The following is a 25322-nucleotide window of genomic DNA, read 5'->3' as shown; positions in this document are numbered from 1 at the left end:
CGGTGGTAAGGATGCTACCCCCCCACTTCCTCCTGATGGGTTCATGAGCAGAAACAGAGAAAGTGGACAAAGATGTGAAAATCAGGGACCCAATACAGGAGCTGGGTGAAGGCTGGGATTCTTCCATTTCCCTGTGCATCTGTGAAACTGAGGTCCATTTGAGTCAACAGATATCCGCATGTTACCTTCCTTTCCTCACCTCCTCTCCAGGTGGGAATTGCGGTTCTTGGCTAAGCAGAGAAGCGGCATGAGGTTGGGAAGAGGGGTTCAGGAAAGGAGCTAGAACGGTACCTAGGGTAAAGGGCTTATCCCTGGAAGCATCCTGCCTTTTATGAAGGAGCGTGCTGGGGAAAGCATCTTCTCCCCATCTTAGCCTCTGCTCTTCCTAGTCTGTTCCTTGGGTGTCTCTTACCAGTCTCACTCTAATTTGCCCTGTGGTTAATTAGGTGCGTTTTTTTTTTTTTAAAGATTTTATTTATTATTTATTTGAAAGATGGAGATCACAAGTAGGCAGAGAGGCAGGCAGAGAGAGAGAGAGGGAAGCAGGCTTCCTGCGGAGCAGGGAGCCCAATGCGGGGCTCGATCCCAGGACCCTGAGATCATGACCCGAGCCAAAGGCAGCAGCCCAAACCACTGAGCCACCCAGGCGCCCCTAATTAGGTGCGTTTTTGTGGACTAGTGGGGGATCCAAAGCATCACTTGGCATCTTTGTGGCAAATGAGTCCCCAGTTCAGAACAACCAATACGATAATCATCGTTGGACTCTGGGCCCCGCTGAAGATTTGGTTTAGGAGGAGTCGGGAAGGGGAGTGATGGCCAAATCCCTGCACTCCGACCATTGCCAATGGTACATGGCTCATGAGGACCTCTGTTTCTCCAGGCTATCAGTGTACCTGTCTCTCACAGTTCACCGGAAGAAACTGTGAGTCGGAGATCACAGCTTGCTTCCCAAACCCCTGCCAGAACGGAGGCTCCTGCGACCCCATAGGGAACACTTTCATCTGCAATTGCAAAGCTGGGCTCACTGGAGTCACGTAAGTGAGATTGTAACTAGCCTTCCTCTCCTCTGCTTCTTGTTGCTAAGAAAGCCAAACAGTAAACAATTAGAAGGGATAAAAGACTTACCTACCATGAGTAGGACAGGCATAAGGTTAATATCTTTACAAAAAGAGGGCTTACAAATGATATAACCGTTAACAGGGATTATCTCTGGGTAATGGGGTTGTTAGTGATTTATACTTTTTTAACTCTATATGTCTCTATTTGCAAATTTTTACATAATTACTATGTGTTCTGTAGTTAGGAAAACAGTTCTTTGAAAGAAAATCATCTATAACCTCTTATATTTCCAGTATAATTCTGAGGCAGACATACCACCCATTTCCCCAGAACTCATTAACTGGACTCTACTGCCTAATGTTTTATGATCGTTCTGAGAAACTAGAGCCTACCTTTCCTTTGCAAACTCTTTCTCCCCCAAGAAATGAGGGAAATTAAAGTGTGAGCCAAACGGAAAGAGAATGTTTTAAGCTCTTAGTAAAACGCCACTTCCAACCATCCTTGATCGTTTGAGAAGTATATATATGTAATCTCAAGCAAGTGATATTCTAATTACAGATCAGTCTTATGTATTCATTAAAGCAAATCTCCGGAGGACTTTACCAGGAAATACTTAGCGGACTTTGAATGGTTGGATGTAATTTAAAGTAATAAAGCTGCATTTATTTTTAAATACTCTGTGATTCTAATTTCCAAATGACCTGGCCTCAATCTGTTCAAATTAGGAACGTTTGACTACATTTTAAAAGATGGATTATCAAAGATATAAGTGATCACACCTTTTAAAAGAGCACACCGAAGCAATTGCTGAAGTGAAGAGAAAAGTGAAGGAGTGAGGTCTATGCTCTCATGTAACATTAAACTAACAAAGAAAAGGACTGAAATGTTTGCCTTATAATTATACTCAATGGGAGTCACGGATTGCTTTAAAAAGAATAAAGTTGATTTAATTATTTTTCATTAGAATGATTTAATCATTTTTTTCTGGTTATCTGCATTAGTACTAACCTTTATGGTAAGCACAGAATCTGTAGGATATATAGATCTTTAGCCCTCCACCAGTCCACTTTCTCTGTCATGCACCCTATACACATACACACACACACAGTTCCCAAAGGGACCTAAAATTACCGGAACTATTGAACCAAGGATTTCTTCCTCTTGGGAAAGCCTGTATAAGTTATACAGGTTCACTGCTTTTCCTCTGCAGTTCAATCTTAGTAGTTCAGAGAACTAAAAGGATTGAGGGTAAGTTAGTGGCAAACTAATTTGGTGGCAAAACCGGCCAAAACTGCTCCAAGACTATCCCTAGTCTTTATTTCTCTGATTTAGTGTGAATGTCCGTATATTTTGTCATAGAGGCACGGTACAGTTTCATTCTGGGGTCCTATGGCAGCACCAGTTCCAGCAGTGGGGCGGATGTGTTACAGAACGGGAAAGACATGTACTGCATGGCGTTTCCCAAATTACAAAAATGTAAATCCTGAAGTGCATCGGCCCCGAGGATTCGGAGACCAGTCCCTCTCCAACAGCATCTGTTCTTTCTCCTCTTCCCTTCCGACGTCTTTGCCCTACTCCCTTCTGGAGGGGAATCGGACTATCTGGGAGAGATCCGGTTGGTTGGGAGAAGTACCTTCACTCACCACGACAACTCGGGCCACCTGCCGAGGTGCCCACCACCTCCCTCCCTCGCCAACAGACACACGCACACACGCACACCATCACTCTATCTTTGTCTCGCTTCACGTGACTTTGGGGCGCTGGACTTCCTTGTAAAGACGGCCGCGGTGAACCGCGCTGCGTGGCCCGCCGTCTGAGAGGCGTTTTGTGTTTTGTCCCGAAGGTGCGAGGAGGACGTCAACGAGTGCGAGCGGGAGGAGTGTGAGAACGGGGGCTCCTGCGTCAACGTGTTCGGCTCCTTCGTGTGCAACTGCACGCCAGGCTACGTGGGCCAGTACTGCGGGCTGCGGCCCGTGGTCGTGCCCAACATCCAGGCCGGCCACTCGTACGTGGGCAAGGAGGAGCTCATCGGCATCGCCGTGGTCCTCTTCGTCATCTTCATCCTGGTCATCCTCTTCATCGTCTTCCGCAAGAAGGTCTTCCGCAAGAACTACTCGCGCAACAACATCACGCTGGTGCAGGACCCCGCCACGGCCGCCCTGCTCAACAAGAGCAACGGCATCCCGTTCCGGAACCTGCGCGGCAGCGGGGACGGCCGCAACGTCTACCAGGAGGTGGGGCCCCCGCAGGTGCCCGTGCGCCCCATGGCCTACACGCCGTGCTTCCAGAGCGACTCCAGGAGCAACCTGGATAAGATCGTGGACGGGCTGGGGGGCGAGCACCAGGAGATGACCACGTTCCACCCGGAGTCCCCGCGCATCCTGACGGCCAGGCGTGGTGTAGTAGTGTGCAGCGTGGCCCCCAACCTGCCTGCCGTGTCGCCCTGCCGCTCGGACTGCGATTCTATCCGGAAGAATGGCTGGGACGCAGGAACCGACAGTGAGTAGGAGGCCCTCGTGCGTCTGCTTGTGCCTTTAGTGTCGCTGGGGAGCTGTGGTGTGCCTGGCACTGGGGAAGGAAATCAGGGAAAGGAGAGAGAACCCGCCTGGGCAGGGCACTCCCTGTGACACGTTCTGGCACTGAGTGTCCAGAAAAATCGCTCTGGTTCTTATCCCTCTTTGACAGATGGGGAAAATGAGACTCCGGGAGCATGCATCAGGTGTCCCAGGCCACAGAGCTAGGAAGAGGCAGCAGAACGGGCCAGTCCCAAGCCGCCAGCTCTAAAAACCCATGCTATACTCACACTAGCATACCATTGGGGGTAATGCAAGCAGTGTGGCGACAGAAGTGAAATACAGAAAGCGTGTTCCAGAAGGTCAGAAGAGGAGAGTATTTCTAGACTTAAGGTGAAGACTTGAGATTAGCAGAGAGAAATCTGAGTTGGACCATGATGGATTAAAGGTCTGGGGAAAGGCAGAGGGACCCACACAACTGGAAGACCAGCTATTCTGTTTGGCTGGAATGCAGCATCCTTGAAATAAGAGGGTGAACCTCAAGGTAGGAAAAGTCCAGTCCAGATAGTGGTACTTCCCTCTCCTTCAGGCCTCATGGGGCAATATTCTAGCCCGAGAGCCATAGGTGCAAAGGCTCTGTGGTGGGAAAGGCCTTGACATGCTGAAGAACAGAAAGGAGGTCGAGGTAGTTAGAGATTGGTGAGCAAGAAGAGAAAGTGAATGCAATTTTTTTTTTTAAGATTTTATTTATTTATTTGACAGACAGTAGGCAGAGAGAGGGGGGGAAGCAGCTCCCTGCTGAGCAGAGAGCCCAATGTGGGGCTCCATCCCAGGACCCTGGGATCATGACCTGAGCCGAAGGCAGAGGCTTTAACCCACTGAGCCACCCACGTGCCCGGAAAGTGAATGCATTTTAATGGCAACATGAGTGCAGGTTTTTAAGCAGGGAAGCAGCATGATCCAATTTACATTTTTGAAAGATGGCCCTGACTGACCCATGGAGAACAGACTAAAAAGGACCAAAGAGGAGCGAAAGCAGAGACTAGTTAGCTATCTTCCATGAACAGCTAATGAACATCTAATTGGGCAATGGTGCTTGATTTCCCTGTCCTAACACGGTGAGGATGAAGCTAAGGCAAGCTCTATTGTAACCTGTGGCTTTTCATCAGGCCATTATGGCTTTATATTTCAGCAGCAGATTTGCCCTTGTAGCAGGAGTTTCCAAAGGCTGGGGTTTTAGTACTATGATACATGTTGGGATAGAGGGTCGGGGAACACTGTTTTCAAGTGGAGAGCCTATGAGCAGAGGAGGTGAAGGGCATCTTTGGGGGACAAGGGGGAATTCCTGCTGTGTCTTCAAGCATAAGTTAGATCTTAGTAGGAAACTATTAGAGAGGGCCTTCCAGAAGCAGGAAGCAGCCTGATGAGGATAGGGGGCACATGAGGGTTACCTGACAGGTTCTCTTGTTCAGGAGAAAGAGGAGGCTGGAGATGAAAGTTTGGACATCATCTGGATGCACAATGGTTAAATCTCGAGGAAGGGGGTCAGTGATGAGCTCACGGAGGGAGCAAGAATAAAGATGGCCAGACTGGACCTCCAAAAGAACTTGGAGATTCCCACATGTGGGAGGTGGGCAGAAGGCAGAGGCCAAGAAAGGAGGCAAACAGTTGCCAACAAAGAACAGGGATAGAGGACATGGCAGGTGTGCAGAAGCCAAGACTGTCGATAAGGTTAGTGGGGTTGAGTACTGTAAAATGGTCCAGAAGGACACAGGCTTAAGAAAAAAGCAACAACAGCAGTGTGCTTGACACCTAGAAGATCTTTGGTCATCTGAGGAGTGTTTCAGTGGGTCGTCAAGAGAGAATCCAGAATGTAAACATTAAGGACAAAGAGCTTTGGGGAGACAATGGAAGTAGCAGGTGAATGTTTGCCATATGTTGGATCTTCATAAATCTTCCCAGGGGCCCGTGTGGGCATCCAATTGAAGGAGTAGATGGGTGAGATAGCAGCTTAAGAACAAATGGCTAGTAGAAGGGGTGATGAGCATTAGGACCTGGCCCATCACGGTCCACAGCCTGTGCTCTTACCAACACTCCTGTTGGGAGCTTTAGCAGGAGGGAGAGGGATAAATTGGGAGAGGACCCCTGATGACAGAAGAGGGTCTCTGTTCTTTTCCGGGGCCACCCAAACACACTACCTGCGGAGTCTGTCTTCCTATAGACACTCTTGTAAGTTGTTGCCCTTGGATTTTCACTATAAATGTATTCCCTGTCAAATGACTTCACTAAAGCCTTGCCAGTGAAACAGCTCTTGGAAAGGTTCTTTTTTATTTAACAATGAAAAAAAGAGAGGGTGGAAAAAATGAGGTGGAGGAAGGAGTTTTATGCACAGCCTTCACTGAGATGGAACATTTGTTGTTCCCTTCCTGGTGTTTGGCGCTAAGCTCAGCCATTACCCGGTGCTTTTCTGAGACCTATCTTGGTATTTGGGGCAGCATGGCTGTTGGGAGGTGAACTCCTCTCAGGCGGCTCTCTCTGCTTAGATCAGTTGTTTATCCAGCTCCTGGTCCCGCTGTGCTTTTAGCATCTGACAGCAGATGTGGAGTCTCAGTACCCAATATTAACCTCACCCTTCGTGAAGGAAAGAGTGACTTCCACCGTGACAAAGGGGAACAACTACTCCCTTAATCACAAGTCCCTGTCTCTTCTTTCCATCATGTTTCGTGATGATTTGAAGCTTCTCCTAGTGATCCTTCTCCTCTACTTCCTTCCTAATGTGACAGCTTTATTTCCAGAATTTACCTTGGGCCAAAACTCACATTTCCCCCAAAAGTATTGTTACGGTTTTATTGAGTAGATTTCCTTCTTTGTTAAGCAAGGCAGAGTTAGCTGGCAAGACAATCTCTAGGCAACTAATTCATTTTTTTACTTGACAACTTCAAGATACGGCTTGTTTTTATTGCTTTCTTTAGTCCATCAAATAAGAAAATAGCCCTGTAGAGTGTGTGTGTGTGTGTGTGTGTGTGTGTGTGTGTGTGTGTGTGTGTGTGTTGTTCAGGCTGTCTCTGGATAGCCAAAAGGGGGAAGTGGGCAGATGAGAACAGGTCCACACCGCTGACTGCCCTCTTACCACATAGATTCCGAACACTGCCGTTCCCAAAAGTGGTGTGACGCTGCCCTCTAGGAGGCAAGATGGAGAACTCCACTCGCTCCCCAGAGATGAAAGTTGGGATGAATGTAATGGCATTCTTACCTATAAAATATTTATATCCTTATTTTATAAGTAATCTCATTTAACCTGGTGTTGACACCGTGTCGGTTCATGTAAATGATTTAAATTAACTCTGAATGGCAAAGAGCAGCCCGGCCGCTTCATCCTGCCTTCACTCTTCACTTAGTCACCTCTCTTTGAGGAGGGAACAGCTCCTTTCGGCTGTCAGCGATCTGGAAGCTCATTTACCACGGGTTAAGGGTTTCGAATCCATAATGTAAATCACTTGATTGACAGACCTTTGCCCCCAGTGGCACAATCAATTTTCTATTGTGGAGCTAAATTATTTTCTCAAAGCAAATGAAAGAGCTCGGAGAAGTGAACTCCAGGGGCAGGCGGGCTAGACATCCGCACAAGGTAACCGGTGTCATTTCTGCTTTCTCCCTGGCTGTCCACAAAGACAAAGGGGTTGATGATCCCGGAGAAGTGACCTGCTTCGCAGGCAGTAATAAAGGCAGCAACTCTGAGGTTCAGTCCCTGAGCTCCTTCCAGTCGGATTCTGGCGACGACAATGGTAAGCCCTCGGTAGTAGCTGTGTTCCCCGGTAGCTTTGCCTCATGTGCTGACAGTGAGTAGGGAGGAGGGTAAGGTGACCAGCTCTGTTTCTGGGCCTGATCATTGACTTCAGAGCATGTTCACCAGCTTTTTGGGCTGGTCCCGTTGTGGGGTGTCATCACAGCAGGAGCACCTGCCATGGGTGCGCCAGGGGTCCTTGTCAGAGGTGGACCAAGTTCCATGACCTCCAAGAATGCATCCGCTTTGAATTTTTCCTGCTGGATCCACCTCATCCCAAATGATCCTCTCTAGAAAACTGTGATTGATTGATTGATTGATTTTTTTAAATTTTACGACTGGTGATCTGGTCACCCTTCACTGTGTATCCAACCTCTCTGCATCATTAGAAATTCCTTTAGTGGTGAGACCTCCTTCCCATAGAACCTCCTTCCCCTAGAAGTGGCATTGTCATTCAGCTAAAGTCCCCTTATAAGCAACCAGGGTCATGGGCCTTTGGAGTCTCTATGAAAACTGTGACTGTCAATCCACTCCTTAGAAAAATGGACATTCCATATGGTTCCTGGACCTCATTGACACTCCAAAGCTGCCATCAACTCTTGGGAACTTATCTTTATGGAGAGGGTCCTAATGCTGGACTGGGTTTTCTGAGCTCAGGAACCTGCTCTGGAGGATGGGTTGGTCTCCCCAGGCCAGGAGGTGTGGCAGAAATGGTCACAAAATAGTGAGAGTTTACTATATGGAGTGAATTAAGACTAATTTCCAGTAGTCATCCCCAGAGACAACATTCTCTTAGTCAATACCTTATTTCATTTCCCTCCCAGTAAGCCATTGGCAAAAATTGAATAGGTATCAATTAACGTAATCACACAACCCATATGCATGCCACGTTTCTCCTACATACTGAACCCTGTGCTGAGTATTTTGAGCCCAGAAGTACAAAAGGAAAAGATGTCGTCTTTGCACCCCAGGTAAATAGAGGAAAAGGGGAGCTCCAAGGCCATAGATACAATTATGGAAGTAAAAGAGTCTATTTTCATGACCCTCGTCCCCCAATTTCTTCTACCCCGATACCCTGCATTCCAGAGAGGTACAGACCCTGCTTGTTTCTGACTGCTGGGGTAACAAACCACGTAACAGTGGCTTTCTTCTGACCATTCCCAGAAGGTCAGGGTCATACCTCCAGATCTGTTTGCCGTGATGCTTACTCCTTCCCTCGTCTCCAACCAAAGGAAAGCTGGTGCTGCTTGGCATTTTGTATAGAAGCAGCCGAGAACAGATACCTTCCACTTTGGCCAGAGTTCTCATGATGCTACCTGGCTGACGTTTCTCACGGGCTCTGCTCTATGCACCCTTAAGCTCAACGCATTTGACCCTTCATGCTCAACCTTCTGGATCATTCCTGATGAAAGTGGGTGGTAGTAAGAATTTCCAGCAACTGAATTTTAAGCCTGATTGCCTCTCTGGCAACCTGCTGGTATCGGGTGCAAAAACAACCCCATATGGAGCACAGAATTCTCCTTCCCAGAGTCTAACAATTTCAGAGGCCAGACGCTGACTTCCATCTGTGCTTTACCGGTAGACACTGGGCCTTGGGCTTGCTCTAGGCTCTCCTGGCCATCATGGGAGCGTGACACCATCCGTCCTGCAGAGCTGATCCTCCATCTCTGGCATTTGGTTTAGAGCGGCATGGCTGACTGACAAATAATTATCCATAGGAACAGCGAGGTCTTCCCCTGAGAGCCTTTGGGAGTTATTAATGAGAAATTAGCTTGAACTTGATGAGCCACTGCTTTCCTAGATTGATTTCACTGGGCCATGAGGTGTGAATTTATGATCCAGCCCTTCCTGTCGACCGTGCCTTTCCAAGGACCGGCTCCAGATTTGCTGCTGTGGCCCTTCCATTCTGAGGATCCCTGGGACCCCCCCCCCTCCCCAGATAAAAGCGAGCACCAGAACACTGCCTAATGGGCAGACTGGGGAGGCTTTGGATGTTTGCCTGCTGTGCCTTTGATGTTGCCATTGTTGTGAAGAGAAGTTCTCTTCTATCTGAAATACATGACTAACCGGAAACTGTCCTTCCCTTCCCCTCTGTCTGCTTTTCCTGGCCACAAGCGTCCATTGTGACTGTCATTCAGCTTGTCAACAATGTAGTTGACACTATAGAGAATGAAGGTATTTACTTTTTTCTTCCATAGCCTCTCGTGTAAAAGAGTTATCATTTTGGAAATTCGGCTTCCTTGTTGTATTGATCCAGGGTTGCTTTTAATCGGTCAGCAACCTCGGGGACACTGGTTGTTTCTCTAGGCATTGGAGTGAATTTTACCGTTTTGGAGGGAAAAAAAATCTAGTTCGTAAGTTGTTAAATAGATGAGTACTCTTTTTTATAAAAGCCCTTCTAAGAGTACCCAATCAGTTGGAATCCATATTACTAAGAAATTCGTTCTTACATTCAACATGTATGTACTGAGCTCCTATTATAAGCTGGAAATACTTAAGAAAGCATTCCAAGCTGTCATCTTATGGGGATTGATTTCAATCAGGTAACTTTTATTAGTGACTTAGTACAGCTAGGGGTGGGAACAGGTGTGGTTTACCTTTTTATTCCCCCAACAACAAGGAGGAGAAACAGGCGCATGTTTTTAAGTCATCTGAAATGTTCTGTTTTACCCTCTTCACGTGGCCCAGATTATCGGGTTTACCTCTTGCTTTGTATTTGAACAGTGTCTATCATGGACCAAGGACAGAACTACAACCGAGGTGACTCTGCCACGACCCCAGCATAACATTTCACTTCCACGTTTTGAATTGCTGAGTTCGTTCTTCCCCGTCCCTCTCCCTCCGTCCTTTCCAAGGGTTCTCTGATCTGCATTTTGCATGTTCCAGGTGTCTTGTGTGCTTGGCATTGGAAGCGAGAGTCCCACCAGCATCCCTCCCCTGGCCTCCCCACCGTGTGTGTCCTTCATCCATTTGCAGCACATCTCCCTGCCTTCCGGGGACCACAGTAGGGCCCACACCCCTCCTCTCTCCGGGAGCATGCTGCCAGCCTCGCTCTGCATTTAGCATATAGAAAGGAAGAGAAGCTAGCAGGGAGGGGGTGCAGGAACCAGGTTTACTCCACATGCCCTGGTAGGCCATCCCTTGTGGCACCAGGCACCCTCTCTCTGAGTCACCATCGCCTTACTGTCTAGGAAGCCGGAGCATGGCGGGTCCCTGATAGAGCCCTAGAAGGAGCATGCACGTGACCCCGGAGTCTTAGTGTCTCTGGGATGTTAATTGCATGTCAGCTCCCCGCGTCCGTTCCTTTCCTGAGCCCTGCCCCAGCTCAGGTCTGGAGGAAATTGACTGTCACGACTTTTCTCCCACAGCCTATCACTGGGACACCTCCGACTGGATGCCCGGGGCCCGCCTGTCGGACATAGAAGAAGTGCCCAACTATGAGAACCAGGAGGGAGGGTCGGCCCAGCAAGGCAGCACGCGGGAGCTAGAGAGCGATTACTACCTGGGCGGCTATGACATCGACAGCGAGTACCCTCCCCCGCAGGAGGAGGAGTTCCTGAACCAGGACCAGCTGCCCCCGCCCCTGCCTGAGGACTTCCCAGACCAGTATGAGGCCCTGCCGCCCTCCCAGCCTGTGTCACTGGCCAGCACACTGAGCCCTGACTGCAGGAGGAGGCCCCAGTTCCACCCCAGCCAGTACCTCCCTCCCCACCCATTCCCCAACGACACGGATTTGATGGGCCCACCTGCTGCCTGTGAATTTAGTACTTTTGCCGTGGGCATGAACCAGGGCGCAGAGACGGCAGGCCCCGCCGACAACCCGTCTCTATCCTTGCACAATTCCAGAGGCACCTCGTCCTCGGATGTGTCGGCCAGCTGTGGCTTTGACGACTCCGAAGCCGCCATGAGTGACTACGAGAGCGTGGGAGAGCTCAGCCTCACCAGCCTGCACATTCCCTTCCTCGAGACTCAGCACCAGACCCAAGTGTAGACAGCACGCCTGCCCAGGGCCCTCGGCGCAGTCCGTGGCCAAACTTCGGGAAGGATGTGGGGCTCGCATCTGCACGGCCAGCAGCCAGACGGAAACAGGGACTTGCCCCCGGGGAACTTCTTCACAAGCCCCGTGGTCACCGGCAAGCTCCTGTCCAGCTGGGTGAAAAGAAAAGGGTCCGAGAGTTTCTTAGCGGGGACGGATAGCCTTGCAGTAGGTACCTGTGTTCACGACCAAGCACGGGCACCGAGTTTCTGCAGGGGGAGTAAACCACCTGCTGGGTTATACAGCCCATCTTGTATGGCTTTGTGCAGTATTGGGACCCGGGAAGGGTTACAGCAGCAGAGCGGGCAGTATTAGTACTGGCAACGAGCAAAGACGCATCGTCGCATGTCATTTTGAGCCAATGGGGGGAGGGGATGAAAACAGTAGTTATGATGGTTGGAAAAGTTAGTCTCTTAGGGGAAAGAAAAGAGAAACACACATTATTTAAAAAAAAAAAAAAAACACAAGAAAATGGGCTGAAGCCTTTAAAGTCAACTCTTTTTTTTTTTAAATAAGCTGTCCAGTTTTCAGCTATAAAATTAGGTTTGGGTAACATGGTTTGTATGCTTAGTTATTTTTGTTTGTGTTAAGCATCCCATATAATATAGCTGGGCTTTATGATCTTTGAGAAAGGTATCAATGGAAGGAATGTGAAGATACTTGGGCTTGATTTTGGGGGTCAAGGAGAAGGTTAACATTGTTCCAACATTAGAAAGAATGTGATTATCTGTTTTTGTGTTTTCCAGTAAATATTCCTGGCCACAGCTACAATTTTAATATTACTGCAGAAATTGGCTTTTGTTCTGAGGATCAGGGAAGAAAAAAAAGTGTATTTTGATACACTCTTCTCTACAATGAGAGGAATTAGGGGTGTGAGCAGAGTTCAAATTCAGGGGGGGGGGAAGGGAAAAATATACTTTCAAAGTTTTCAGCTGGATAATCACAATTCTTGATAATGCAGATAAAAGCCAAGTGTTATTTTAACTTGGTAGCATCATCACTCTAAATGCAATTATGTTTGCAAAAAGAAGAAAGTAGAGTAGTTCTCGTGTATAGATTATAGTAGTGTGTGTGTCTGGGCCTATATACAATTATGTGCTTGCACTCCATAAGGCTGCTCTTGAGGAAAGCGAAAGTGAAGGTTTTAGGATAAGGACCGTGTTGAAAAATCCTGCCAGAGGCAGACCTTCCAATTTCTCTGATCTCTACAATGTTAGAGAAACACCAAATGCCATATTTTGCTCCGGTTCACTTAACTTTTTTTTGGTATTGCCATTTATAGTGACTTAAAACTGTGTTTTTGAAGAAATAATATTTTGTTACAGTTTTCCAGAATGAAAGTCTTATTTGAAAGATGTGTAATGTTTAATTACACCCCCTGGGGGTTCTCCTCTCTCCTGACGTGTGGGCTTCGGCCAAGAGTTTACTAAATTGTCAGGAGAATCTTTCCAGCAGACATACAGTAACCCCATCCTCGAGGCGGAAACTTACCAAGTTGAGTGACTCTCTTTTGCTTCAGTCAGATTATGGCTGCGTGCACAGCGGCCATAGTAAATAAATGCATATTTGCACTATCTGCTTCATGAGCAAATCTCTGTGTCCACGGTCTCTGGTGGCATATGGCATTGGTGTGTCAACTGTTCTGTCCTGGTTCTGTGTCTCATCCGCAAAGACATATTTTTAGTTGCTTCCATTGTGTTTAGTCCACTGCTCTGTGGGAGTCAGTGTTTCTGAAGCTCGTTGCAAAAACAAGCAAAAAAAAATTCCTTTTCATTCCAAGCTTCCTGAGTTCAGGATACACTTCACAGATTTTCCAGCTTTTCTTCTCTCCCCGTCTCTTGGTCAGACCTCCTCGTGGAAGCATTATCCGCACTCTGGTCTTGAAATAAATGAAATTTCACTGAGGCTGCTTTTGAGATTAGTGTCTCTGGTATTTTTCTTATGTAAGAAGCACATTTGCAAGAATCACGGCGAAAATGATGAGCTAATGGTCTAGAATAGAATCACTGCTACACTTTTAATAATGCAATGACATAAAAACCGTCAAAGTAAAACCAACAATTCATTTCTTGCCCCCAGGAAATATTAGAACGAGATTAATGCCGATGAGTCCCTACTGCTTACACAGCTTCTCCTCCAGGGAGAATGCCTGACTGACACGGTAATGAAGGAATAAATAGAACCCTAATGCAGTTGTGAAGTCACCCAAGAAAATTGTGCCCACTCTTTTCGCCCTGACCTATATAAAATACCTCTTTTTTCAGCATATCTTCCCCTGATTTTCTGCAGAAGAGTTCTGCGGCTAAGTGTATACCAGATAAGCATGTGTTATGTTTTGATTCATTACCTTTAAGCACATGGTATCTTTTCACTTGGGGGATAGTCGGTTTTCCCTGTAGGTTACAGAATGGCTTGCAGTCCGGCCAGCATGGAACTGGGTGGGGTCACCACTGATCCAAGGAGCTGGAAGGGTCCTTAAAATCTGCTTGTCTAATCCCACTCCCCTTTTTATTTTTTTATGAAAGAGGAAACATGGCCAGAGAGAGGAAAGGACTTGCCCAAGCTCATACAGGAAGTGAAATAGCTAAACAGGGACCAGAACCCGTCATTTGGCTAATATTCTTTCTATATAACATTGTTCACCACTAAACCTCCGGGGACGTGGTATCTGCCTGCTTCTGCTGGACCGTCCGACATCCTGTACTCCTGCTTTGGAATATGCTAGCAAAGAGAATTCATGGAGATTATTTCTCTGGAAGCCTTAGGATCTCAAGTTTCCTAGAAGCCACCCCCAGTAAGGATGTAGTTTCAGAATTCACACATTTCTTTGGACACTTATCAAAATGCTGCTTTTACCAAATGAATGTTTTCTAAAATGAGGATGGAATGTTAATTACAGAACGGAACTCAGACCAGGCGTCAGTTATAGTGAGACTTTGATTACAGTGTTACCTACTGGATGCAGTTCTGTTTTTCTTTTTTTCTCCCTCCCCTTCCCAGTCTTGCTGTTGGTTCCTCTCCCCTCCTCCCCTCCGCCATGATGAACCACATGGAAAATATGTAAGCCAATAAGTGTCTTGCCTTTTTTTCGATCACGTATGTGCTACCTCTGAGAAACCATTTCCCATAGCCTGTTTGTGGGGCACTTTACCTGTATTACACACATTCTTGTGAGGTTGAGAGTAGCTGGACTGGACCTTTGATGTTTGTCATGTAGCGAGCAGAAACTATGAGGCTGTAAAAGATGAATAGAGTAGGTGTTCATTTGTTTTCTTCTGCAAGCGTTTTGCTGCTGTGTTCCATTCCACGCCAGCTTTCCATTTACTCATGTCCTGCCCATTCGTGAAATGCCGTTGTAGAAGACAGTGGGAAGAGCGAGTCAAGTCTATGCATTTGAGGTTTACTCTATCAGACAATCAGTCAGAAGACCTGGAATGGGCATTTAGGATGCATTCCTGGGACTTATCTGGAACTACCATCGAGAATCACTAGCACAGCCTAAAAAAGAAGCAGATGAAAAAGATAGACACCACTGGCCATCGCCTACTTACTTCCTACCCTGTCCCCTCCCCCCGCCCGCTACCCCCACTAATGCTGTGTCTACATCATCAAAGTCAGGGGAACTGAGAAGAGAGATAACCACAGGGAATCATGTGAAATCCAGACAACACTTCCCTGTGAACGAATTCGGGAAGATCTGATGTTCATTTTGCATGGGCTGCACAGATAACTGTCTGGTTTCTTCACACTTCTGCCCTCCCAGTGCACAGGTTTTGCTCAAAGTCCTTAGGCTTGCATGTTTTCTATTTTTCATTTCCAACCATGAGAAAGGGAGATTTGAAGAGGTGCTGCTTCAGAGTTCTCATTTTGTGTGGTCTGTGAGAAGGCGGTTACATGTTTAGGCTGGTGTTCGTCCCGTGACATTCAACTGCACATTTTTCTGGTGGAAATCCACAAGGGCTTTGAGCTTCTGGTTGCATAATTCTAGGGTTTAAAGTCACCATTTGTGGGTTTGGCATCAGATAATACTTAGCCAGCTGGCTAAGAGGTAGGAAAAGTAAGATTTTCTTTCCTTACGTAATAATGAAAAGCAATAATTACAAGTATGTAATATTACACAAAGGCCATAATTAGTCTCTTCCAGTGTTGAAGATGCACTAGAGAATCGTACAGTCCATTCAAAGTGTGTTTGGACCCATTGGTATGGACCGTAGCACCCTTTCCGGCAAACAAATACCAGAATTGCTACTACTTGACAACTTTCTGAGCCCATACTACTGCATTTCAGGAGGTGACAAATGTGTTCAGGAAATGGAAGCACTGTATCAGAGAGATTGTCTTGTAAATTTACCTGTTACAAACAGGCTGGTTTGTAAAAGATGTATGTTTTGGTGTTTAAAATGTTTATAAAATTGTATATAACGGTTACAATTTTCCAGGCTTTTTGTAGATACTGTATTTGATGCCTATCAGGATGCTTTAATTTGGGGGGTCGAATATAATTCTAAGTCACCCATGCTGTTGGTCTGCAAACCTTTAAGGTAACTCCATGCATACAAACAAACACACAGGATTTTAAATTTGAAAAGGATGTTTTTTAATCATTTCAAAATGTACTGTAATCTTTTTGGGTTTCTACTGTTTTCATTTAATTTTCTCTGTTTCCAAGAAAATGTTTGTATCAACATTTTTTTTTAAAAAGTGTGTTTTGCCCAGTTACTAAGTATGTGATTTTTATGCCATTTCAGGTTCAGATGAAGTATGTCATTTCTTTACACACACACACACATACACACACATGCACGCGCACGTGCACATATGAACTCCCCTAAACTTGCACACACACCACACACCAAACCTTATGCAAAGGGGAAAGCTAGCACTTCAAGTGAGCCTTGTCCCTTAGAGATGGATTGTTTCTGCATATATTGCTGTTGGCAGTATTCAGTCTTGTGTTCTTTTTCTAAAAAAAAAAAAAAAGAAAGAAAGAAAGAAAAGAAAGAACAGAACAACAACAACAAAAAGACAGCCAAAAAAAAAAAAAAAAAAACCCCAACAGTGTACAGGTTTGTAATTGCCAAAATTTGATGGTTAAAACAAGTTTTCAAGTAAAAAGAAAAAAAAAAGAAACTAGCAATTGTGTTGACCCTTTTTAAGTGTTTTCCTTTATTCGCCTTCAGTTATTGGCTCCTTTGGAACTTGGGCAGTCCTATTTTGCAGAAGATGGTGTTTTCTCCAGAGACTTATCTCCAGAAATACTTCCATTGATTCTGGTGCACTCGTGTTGGAATCCTAGGTAGCTTCTTACTGGGCACATACCTCACAACTGGGATTTGCCCTGATGAGAAGGAACACAGTCCTGTGGACTTGGAAAAACAGGGGCTGTGGAGTCCCCCACCTCTACAGAAATGTCTCCTATATACCTCCCCACACCTTCTAGGCAGCTTCTCCAGTACTGGTCTCCCCGAACAAAAACAAAAACAAAAACAAAAATGAACAAAAAATCCTAAAGTTTAAAACACAACTAGCACTTGAGGTTTCTGCCAGAAAGCTCTAGAAAGTTTTCCATACTGAGCCAAAGTCAAAGGATATACAGAAGCTGGGGTGGGGGACAATTTGATATTTTGAAGAGGCAGTGACCTTACAAGAGGTTAGTTTGAGACCAGGGAGGACTCCAGAAGGGCACCCTCTGTTTTGCCTCGGTGAGGGAGAGCCGGCAGACCGGGCGAACAGCCCTGTCTGAGCCCCAGCAGCAATAAGCGCCACCCCCCAACCCACCCTCAGCAAAAGTAAATGCTAAACCACTGGATAAGAGAAAGGGAGCACCAGTTTAGCACATTAGACCACTTCCATGGTATAAATACTCCAATCGTGGCTGATTTCAACCTACTCAGGTAATGTAAAGAGGCTCACAAATTCCCGAAAGTCAAGCCAACCCTGGCTGATGCACGCCAGTCTGAGTCAAGTCGTGTCTTCATTGGCTTTGGTTCCAGGTTCCCAGTACAATACCAGCCCTCCGCTAAGTATACTTGATTGAAAATTTCACTGATGTTGTCTACCGCGAAATCCCCTGGACCTCATCAGTCCTCCCTCATCTTGCTGGATTGGGTCACTGCAATGAGAAGGATTTCCGGAGAGGCGGATGTTGAAAATATTCCAAGTCTTTTGCCTTTCAAGCCAACAGCACAGTGATAGGGTCATGAATTGAGCACCAGGAAAATATTCATGTCTGGGCCTTTCATGTGGCCACCCTTAGAAGAAAGATAATCTGTTTACATCTCCATCCGTGCCTCAAAAATGACAGCAATCCAGAGACGTCACTTAAGAAATAGCACTGGTCCATTCTGTTGGGGAAGCAGAAGAAGAAAAAGGCTTTTCCTGTCTGTAATTATTCTCTGCTGGTTCTCTGAGGTAGAAGGGTCAGGTGCGAGCTTGGACCTAGCTCTCCATGGAAAGGTCACTTCTTCTTCTATGCCCGGGTCAGGGGTCCCCAGTGCCACTCCTGGTCTGGATGATACCCTAGGACCCAGGACTCAGTATATAGTCGCACTCATGGCTATGAAATATTGCCAACCAGGGGTGCTCATTAGATATTTAGCTATATTTATGAACTCCCTTTTTAATATTTCTTATATATAAAATATTTATACACTTTATTTATAAATTCCAAGGTTTTTTTGGAGGCTCGGGTCACCTGAAGCCTCTGCCTAGGATGTACTGAAATTCCAGACTCCCAGAAGAAATGCAGGTCTTCGGCATTAATGATAGGGAAGTGGGGAGCACCTCCCTAAGTTCCATTCCCAGACACGAGCCAAGAGCCCACCTGTTGACAAGGGTTTTTAGAGGATAGTATCAGACCAGCCGGTCCCTGCAGAGTCCCTCTGAAATTTCCTTCTTTTTAAAATGTTATTTATTTATTTATTTATTTATTTATTTATTTGAGAGAAAGAGGGATGAGGGTCAGAGGGAGAAGCAGACTCCCCACGGAGCAGGGAGCAGATGTGGGACTTGATCCTGGATCGAGTCACCCACAGACCCCTGAAATTTCTACCAAATGGACACGCCTCTGTTTCTCCAAACTCATAGTAATTAATCATTTGCATTTTTCATGGGACCCTCCATGTGGCCTGCACAGTACCGCTCTTCAACTCTTGATCCGGCCTTCTCCTTGGAAACAAAGGATTGCAGCAACATAAATTCTGCCACAACCTCCTGGGTGAATGCAAGCTGGTCATTAGAATGATGCTATTCAATGGCGATTTGAGCAAAAATTATCATCATTAGTCACCAGCTTTGGATAACTGCTAGTTTGGGTGCATGGCAGGGCAGTTTCTCCACCTACATCTGCATCTTGAAGCATTTTAGCCCATTTCTCAAATTCTTCCATTTTTGCCTCCATTCTTTTTTTTTTTTTTTTTTTTTTAAGTAAGTGTTACATGCAATGTGGGGCTTGAACTGATGACCCTGAGATCAAGAGTCACATGCTCTGCTAATCCAGTCAGTTACCCCTTGTGTCCATTATTTTACTTGTTAAATTCTAATGAATTTTTAGCCAATTATGCCCATTTCATACTGTCTTTAATAAGAAGATTTGGAACAGCCTTAATATCTAACAATAATAACTTGGAACAAACTGGCACAAAAATTAGAACAGCCTAACAAGCCAAGCAGGAACAAGTGCCTTAAAAATAGAAAATTCCAGAACTTTTTTTTAGTGTTCCCTTAATTATTTGTACTGCCGCCTGCCCTTCCTTCCTTCCTTCCTTCCTTCCCCCCTTCCCTCCTCATTTTCTTTTACTCCAAACCAGTGCAAGTTCTTTACAAAGAAGAAAATGAAGACAGGGAACAGAAGGTCATAAAGAACCCCTATATGTCTCCAAAAACAGTTATTATTATTATTGATATTATTCTTTCATATCATTCTATGTAGATACCCATTAACACGTTTTTGAAAGGAGAATCTTTATTAATTTACTTTTGGGAATTTTTTAAAAATATTACTGCAGTAGGACACCTGGGTGGCTCAGTCGTTAAGCCTCTGCCTTTGGCTCAGGTCAGCCTTCAGCTCAGGTCATGATCCCAGAGTCCCGGGATCGAGTCCTGCCTTGGACTCCCTGCTCAATGGGGAGCCTGTTTCTCCCTCTCCCATTCCCCCTGCTTGTGTCCCTTCTCCCACTCTCTCTCTCTATCAAATAAATAAATAAAATCTTTTAAAAAAAAGATTACTTCAATAGATGACTACTTTCTCATGAAAAGACAAAAATAAAAAAGGCATCCAAAACAAGGCATGAAAGTTCCCTTCACTTCACAACTGACATTCCCACATCTCTTCTACTTTCAAAGTATCACTTCTTTAAATATGGAGGGGACATTTTCAGCACTTTATATGCAAATAATCCTCCATTAAGTACCCTTCTGTGATCTTCCCTGATGATTTCCTTTTTATGGCTTCTGATCCGGCAGCCCTCTCTGTTTGACCTATAGGATTCTACCAGATTCAAGCACCTTTTCAAGCTTCAGGAAATCCTGCATTGTCTGCCAAATGCTCCCTTTTGTTTTGTGCCCTTACTGCCTGGCACTGAATTGGCAGTTAAGTTTAAGGAACCCACAATCCGCTAGAGCCAGAACAGTACAGATTTTAACTCCAATCCCAAGCAGGAAGAGACATCGGAATAGAGAATTTACAGTTCATTGGTGAATATTTCCTTAGAGTAAATACCTTTTCTTCCCCCTTCAACCTCTTCATGGTAAAAGATCCAGATGATGGAGACTCCCTGTATATGTACAAATACATATATGTAGATGGGAGGAAGAAATATAATGGGATCTAATTGTCTAGAAACTTGCTGTTTGCCTAACCATCTACCTTAGATGTCTTAGCAGTTAGTGCTATATTCTTAATGTTTGCATTATTTTCCGTATGACGGTCATTCCATAATTTGTTTAATCATGCCATTATTGATGGACTGTTTTGCTGTTTGGATATTACAGATAATGCTTCCATGCATTTCCTTTTGCCAAAGTGCACATGTGTTAGTATTTCTGAAGGATAGATTTCTGGAAGCCAGAATTTTTGAGTCCAAGAGTATGTCCCTTTTTAAGTCCAAGAATTTCTCCTATTTTAATTTGCCTTCAAAATGGTTTCATCAACTAATAATCCTATCAGTAGTTACACATAGTATGTAGAAAACAATGTAACCCACTCTGTCCACCAGTCCATGGAGTTGGCCCCATGTTCCAGAGCCATGTGCAGCTCTAGATTTCTCTGGAGATCCTAGGTTGAAGACTGCTATGGCAGGCTCCCACCACCTTGAGAACTGACCTCATAAAAGTCTCTACTTCCGTAGACATGTCATGTGTGCTACTCGTCTGTGGGGCAGGGTTCGAAGAGGAGGGCTGAGAGCTGGCTGGTAGAACCACCAAGAACTCATTCTTTCTGAGACACTAAAAATCCAGCTCTCAGGCCCTCCATGGGGACAAGATTATCCAGGAGGGATAAAACTTACCAAGAAAAACATAAGCGGATTCTCTAAAGACTGAACACTGAGGGTCCTATACCCACAGGTCATATCTGAACAATCGTTTTCCCGCAAATGTTAGCCTTGAAGTTGTTTATGTCTGAGCTGTAGAATAACTCAAAGGAATCCTTAAAACGTGAAGCTCCATATGAGGTTCCATCAGTCAAAACCAAAGAAGGACCAGTACGTATTGCATTGGAAGCTGTGGAATTAGGGTCTACCTCCTTGCTCCTCAAATTGTGGTCCACAGACCAGCAGCATCAATCTCACCGAAGACCATGTTTGAAATACAGACTCTCAGACCCATGAAGTCAGAATCTGCATGTTAACAAGTTTTCCAGGCAATTCATATGTGTGCACATTCATGTCTGGGAAGTGCAGCCAGATTCTTGACTTGGACTCTGATACATACTAGCCATGTGAACTTGAGTGAGTTACTTAATCCCCCTGTACTTGAGCTGCATAACCTAGAAGATAGGTAGCTTACAAGAACACAGTGAGGCAGTGCATGCAAAGAGCTCCGTACAATGTCTGACACATAACAAGCACTCAAATAGTAGCCCCATACTGTTTCTCCTAATTTCCATCCAGGTTCCACTGTGCAGAAGGGGCTTTAATCGATTCCAAGGGTTCCATCTCGTCTGGCTACTGCAGAAACCGTTCAGTTCATAGTGATTGAAAGTATTAATAAAAAAGAAAGATCCTTTGAGTTCAAGCTCAGGCGTTCTCTGGAGTCATGCTTTCTGAGAACACTCCTCGGTGCATGATCAAGCCTTGTGTTTAAATAAATGTGTATTACACAGATGGGAGGGACAGAGCTTTGAGGCGGCTGCCTATCGCTACCGAGGCTCACTGTTCCTCTCGTCCTGGCTTTTCCTAATGAAGCTGAGTCCCTGATCAATGCCAGGTCCTACTTCTTGAGACAGAGATTTTTAAGGCTGTATCATTTCTGTGACCCAGAAAGAACTGGCATTTAACTGGGTCACGAAGGAATTCAGTGACAGGTGACAAGATGTTGGTATGGGGGAAGGCTCACGGTGGGTATGCTTGTTCTAAATGGTAGGAAATTGACTCTGAGAAGAATGAGATTGAAATGACCAAAAGGGCAGCAACTTCAGGGACAAAACTGAAAGGCCGTGATAAGATTTACCGTGTAAATAATTCACCTTGCACAGAAAAAGGCTCAGGCTCTGAGCACAAAGGGACTTCTTCACATTCTAGAATATAATTAATTAAGAATTCAGGATACAAGGTAATTAGAGGAACTGTAACCTGGAGGCATGCTGCTGAATTATTCTGATCATCTCTAACAACGAGAAAATTTAATTTTCCCATCATGTGGCATAGATTTTAAATTCGGGTAATGTGACGAGGAGTGTTCATACAGTGCAGTCAGCAAATTAAACTATTTCTTTTGATTTGATTTTCCAGCAAAAATCAGCATCATGTGATTGAATCTAAATCATGGACATGATTGTCAGAGCTGGAAGATACTTGAGAGGAAAATGTACAAATTACAGTTGAGTCTCCCGTCTTAATACTAAGCTGCCTGTGCTGCTCCCTTTGTAGTGTGTGTGTGTGTGAGAGAGAGAGAGAGAGAGAGAGAGAGAGAGAATCTATTGCATTATTTGATGTTATGATCTGGGGCAAGGGGGATGAATAAATTATTCCTATATATAATGGAGGCGATGTCAAGCTACCAACAAATTACACTCACTTTCTTTGACAGGAGGAGGCTGTCAACACTTTTTAGTCTCCAATTAGTACTCATAGAGTTAAAAGTGAAGAGCTAAATTTATTTTTTCTGATGAACCCAGCATTCATCGATGCCACAATCTATTGTACTTGAATTACCCATTTTTCACATTATTTCAGGCATTGCTTATTTAAATATTTCTAAGTGTACTTGTGATGCTTTTTATTAATGCATCAATTATCCAGTATGCATTTTCAGGCTATTACAGTGATTTCCCAAATATCTATTGCCTCATTTTGTACCTATAAAATCCCTACTTTAATCGTGCTATCAAGATTTCTGAAGGCCTCACCCAAAGCATAGTTTTGGTTTCAGAGAGACTGGGTTTGACTCCTTCTGTTGCAGGTTGAAATGTGTTCCTTAAAAAAGATATGTTAAAGTCCTAGCCTTGGGATGCCTGGGTGGCCCAATGTTTTAAGCATTGGACTCTTGATTTCGGCTCAGGTCATGATCTCATCGTCCTGGGATCAAGCCCTGCATCTGGCTCCGCACTCAGTGGAGAGTCTACTGGAGATTCTCTCTCCCTCTTCCTCCACCCCTTCCTGCCTGCTCCTTCCCCTTCTCTAATAGATAAATTAATCTTTAAAAAAAAAAAAATCCTAGCCTTGGGAACCTAAGAAAGTGACCTTATTTGGAAATGGGGTCATTGCAGATATAAGCAAGTTAAAACAAAGTGACACTGGATTAGGGTGGTCCCTAACCCAATAGAACTGTTGTCTTCAGAAGAAGAAGGAGGGGGCAGGGGAGGAGAGGGAGGAGGAGGGGGAGGGGATGAGGAACTGGAGGAGGGGGAAGAAGAAGAGAAGGAGGAGGAGGGGGAGGAGAAACCACACACACAAAAGGGAGAACACCATGTGGAGGTGGAGACGGACTGAAGGGACAGGTCTCAAGCCAAGGAACCCCAGGGATTGTCATAACCACCAGAAACTAGGAGAGAGGGTCGGACCAGATCTTCCCTCAGAAAATTCCAGGAGAAACCAACTATGCTGACACTTGGATTTTGAAAACTGACGTTAACTGACCAAATCTATAGAGCTGGGGTGGCGGTTATGCGAGAAGCCTCCAGCGGGTGCAAATAGTGTAAGTGTCACTACATGCTGTTTCCAGCCTCCGTTCAAGGAGGCCTGGATGCAAGAAGCCAGGTAGAGATAAACAAGCCTGTCCTCCTCAGACAAAAAGGCCTCATTGGTTTTTCCATTTTGATTGACAAGTTACAAAAGCAATACGAAATAAGCTCTAAATAAGGGGAGGTAATACATAATAAGAGGAGACTTCACCATCCCTCTTCCACGCGAGTGATCTCTGTTTTTATTTTCCATTTATTTTATTTTCCATTGTTACTTTGCAGGAACACAGCCATTCATTTACATAATTTCTCACAGCTGTAATTGTAATATTGACATCATTTTTACATTCCAATCCTATTCTCTCACTCTGTGTATGTAGGTATTTTTATTGCATTTGCAAGTCATCATATTTAAGTTGGAATGATTTGCTTTCCTTATATTTGAGGTCCCTGGATGAGCTCAAGGCAGAGAGAACTTCCCCTAAGCTTGGAGAGCTAATGGGGTAGAAGGTAGGAACCCTTCACCTGCTGAGGCTAGTCATCATGGAAGCCCCCTTCTCCTGGCACATCCCCAGATGGTGGACCTGTCCACCAGGAGGGAGGTCTTATGTAGAGAATGAAAGGCCTTGGAAGACCTGGAGGCCAGGGTCCAGTCCCCTGCTGGTCACAAGGAATGGATGCTTTCCAACACGTCACGCCTTACTCTCCAGAGGCAATCACTATCCTGGGAAGACTTTCTTGAAACTGCTTTTGCTGAGAAAACACAGCACACTCTTGGGCATTTGGTTTATTTGGTGGAAGTTATGCAATATTGGAAGTTATGGAGCTTCGAAACACCCCTAAAAGCCACCCCTTGGTGTGCCTGCTAATACCTGTGTAGCCTCAGGGGCTGCCTAGAAGAACCAGCCCTTTGTTGGCACCATCACTAGACCATGAGCCCTCATGCTCCTTCGATTAGTCAGGGTTACCAAGAGAAACAAGAACCAAGAGGAAGTGTGTGTATGTAGAGAGATTTATTTTAAGGAACTGGCTCAGGTGGCTATGGAGGTTTTGTGGCTCCAAAGCCTTACAAGGTGAAGTTAAGTCAGAACAGGAGTCTGGAGGCTCAGGGAAGAGCTTCTGTTCAAGTCCAAATGCAGTGTGCTGACAGAATTCCTTCTGGCTCTGGGGAGATCAGTCTTCGTTTTCTGAAGGCCTTCAGCTGGTTAGATGAGACCCACCCATATTATGGAGGGCAGTCTGTTTGACTCAAAGTCCACTGATTTAAATGTTAATCTCGGGGAGCCTGGTGGCTCAGTTGTTAATCGTCTGCTTTCAGCTCAGGTCCTGGGACTGAGCCCAGTATCAGGCTCCCTGCTCAGTGGACACCCTGCTTCTCCCTCTCCCATTCCCCCTGCTTCTCCCTCTCCTACTCCCCCTGCTTGTGTTCCCTCTCTGTCTCTTTCTCTCTGTCAAATAAATAAGTAAAATCTTTAAAAATAATAATGATAACAAATAAATAAATAAATGTTAATCTTATCTAAAACACCTTCAGAACATAACATTTGATGAGCACCTTGTGGCTTAGTTGGTAGAGCATGAAACTCGTAA

At 45.3% G+C, this 25322-nt stretch overlaps 1 protein-coding gene across 2 annotated transcripts in view; it reads left to right on the top strand.

Moving 5' to 3' along the window:
• The window catches only part of FAT3 (FAT atypical cadherin 3), a 652787-nt gene extending 636262 nt beyond the window's left edge, over positions 1 to 16525 (top strand). For both annotated transcript variants that reach the window (XM_082683341.1, XM_082683340.1), the window contains 6 exons: positions 881 to 1034; positions 2903 to 3558; positions 7244 to 7357; positions 9472 to 9531; positions 10081 to 10116; positions 10725 to 16525. In XM_082683341.1, coding sequence (XP_082539467.1) covers positions 881 to 1034; positions 2903 to 3558; positions 7244 to 7357; positions 9472 to 9531; positions 10081 to 10116; positions 10725 to 11347 — 1643 coding nt within the window. In that variant the 3' untranslated portion in view covers positions 11348 to 16525. The remainder of the gene's footprint in view (positions 1 to 880; positions 1035 to 2902; positions 3559 to 7243; positions 7358 to 9471; positions 9532 to 10080; positions 10117 to 10724) is intronic.
• Positions 16526 to 25322: the final 8797 nt, after the last annotated feature.

This window comes from Mustela nivalis, assembly GCF_964662115.1.
Source record: "Mustela nivalis genome assembly, chromosome: 9".
Taxonomy (NCBI): Eukaryota; Metazoa; Chordata; class Mammalia; order Carnivora; family Mustelidae; genus Mustela; species Mustela nivalis.
This window is presented reverse-complemented; position numbering and strand designations above follow the sequence as displayed.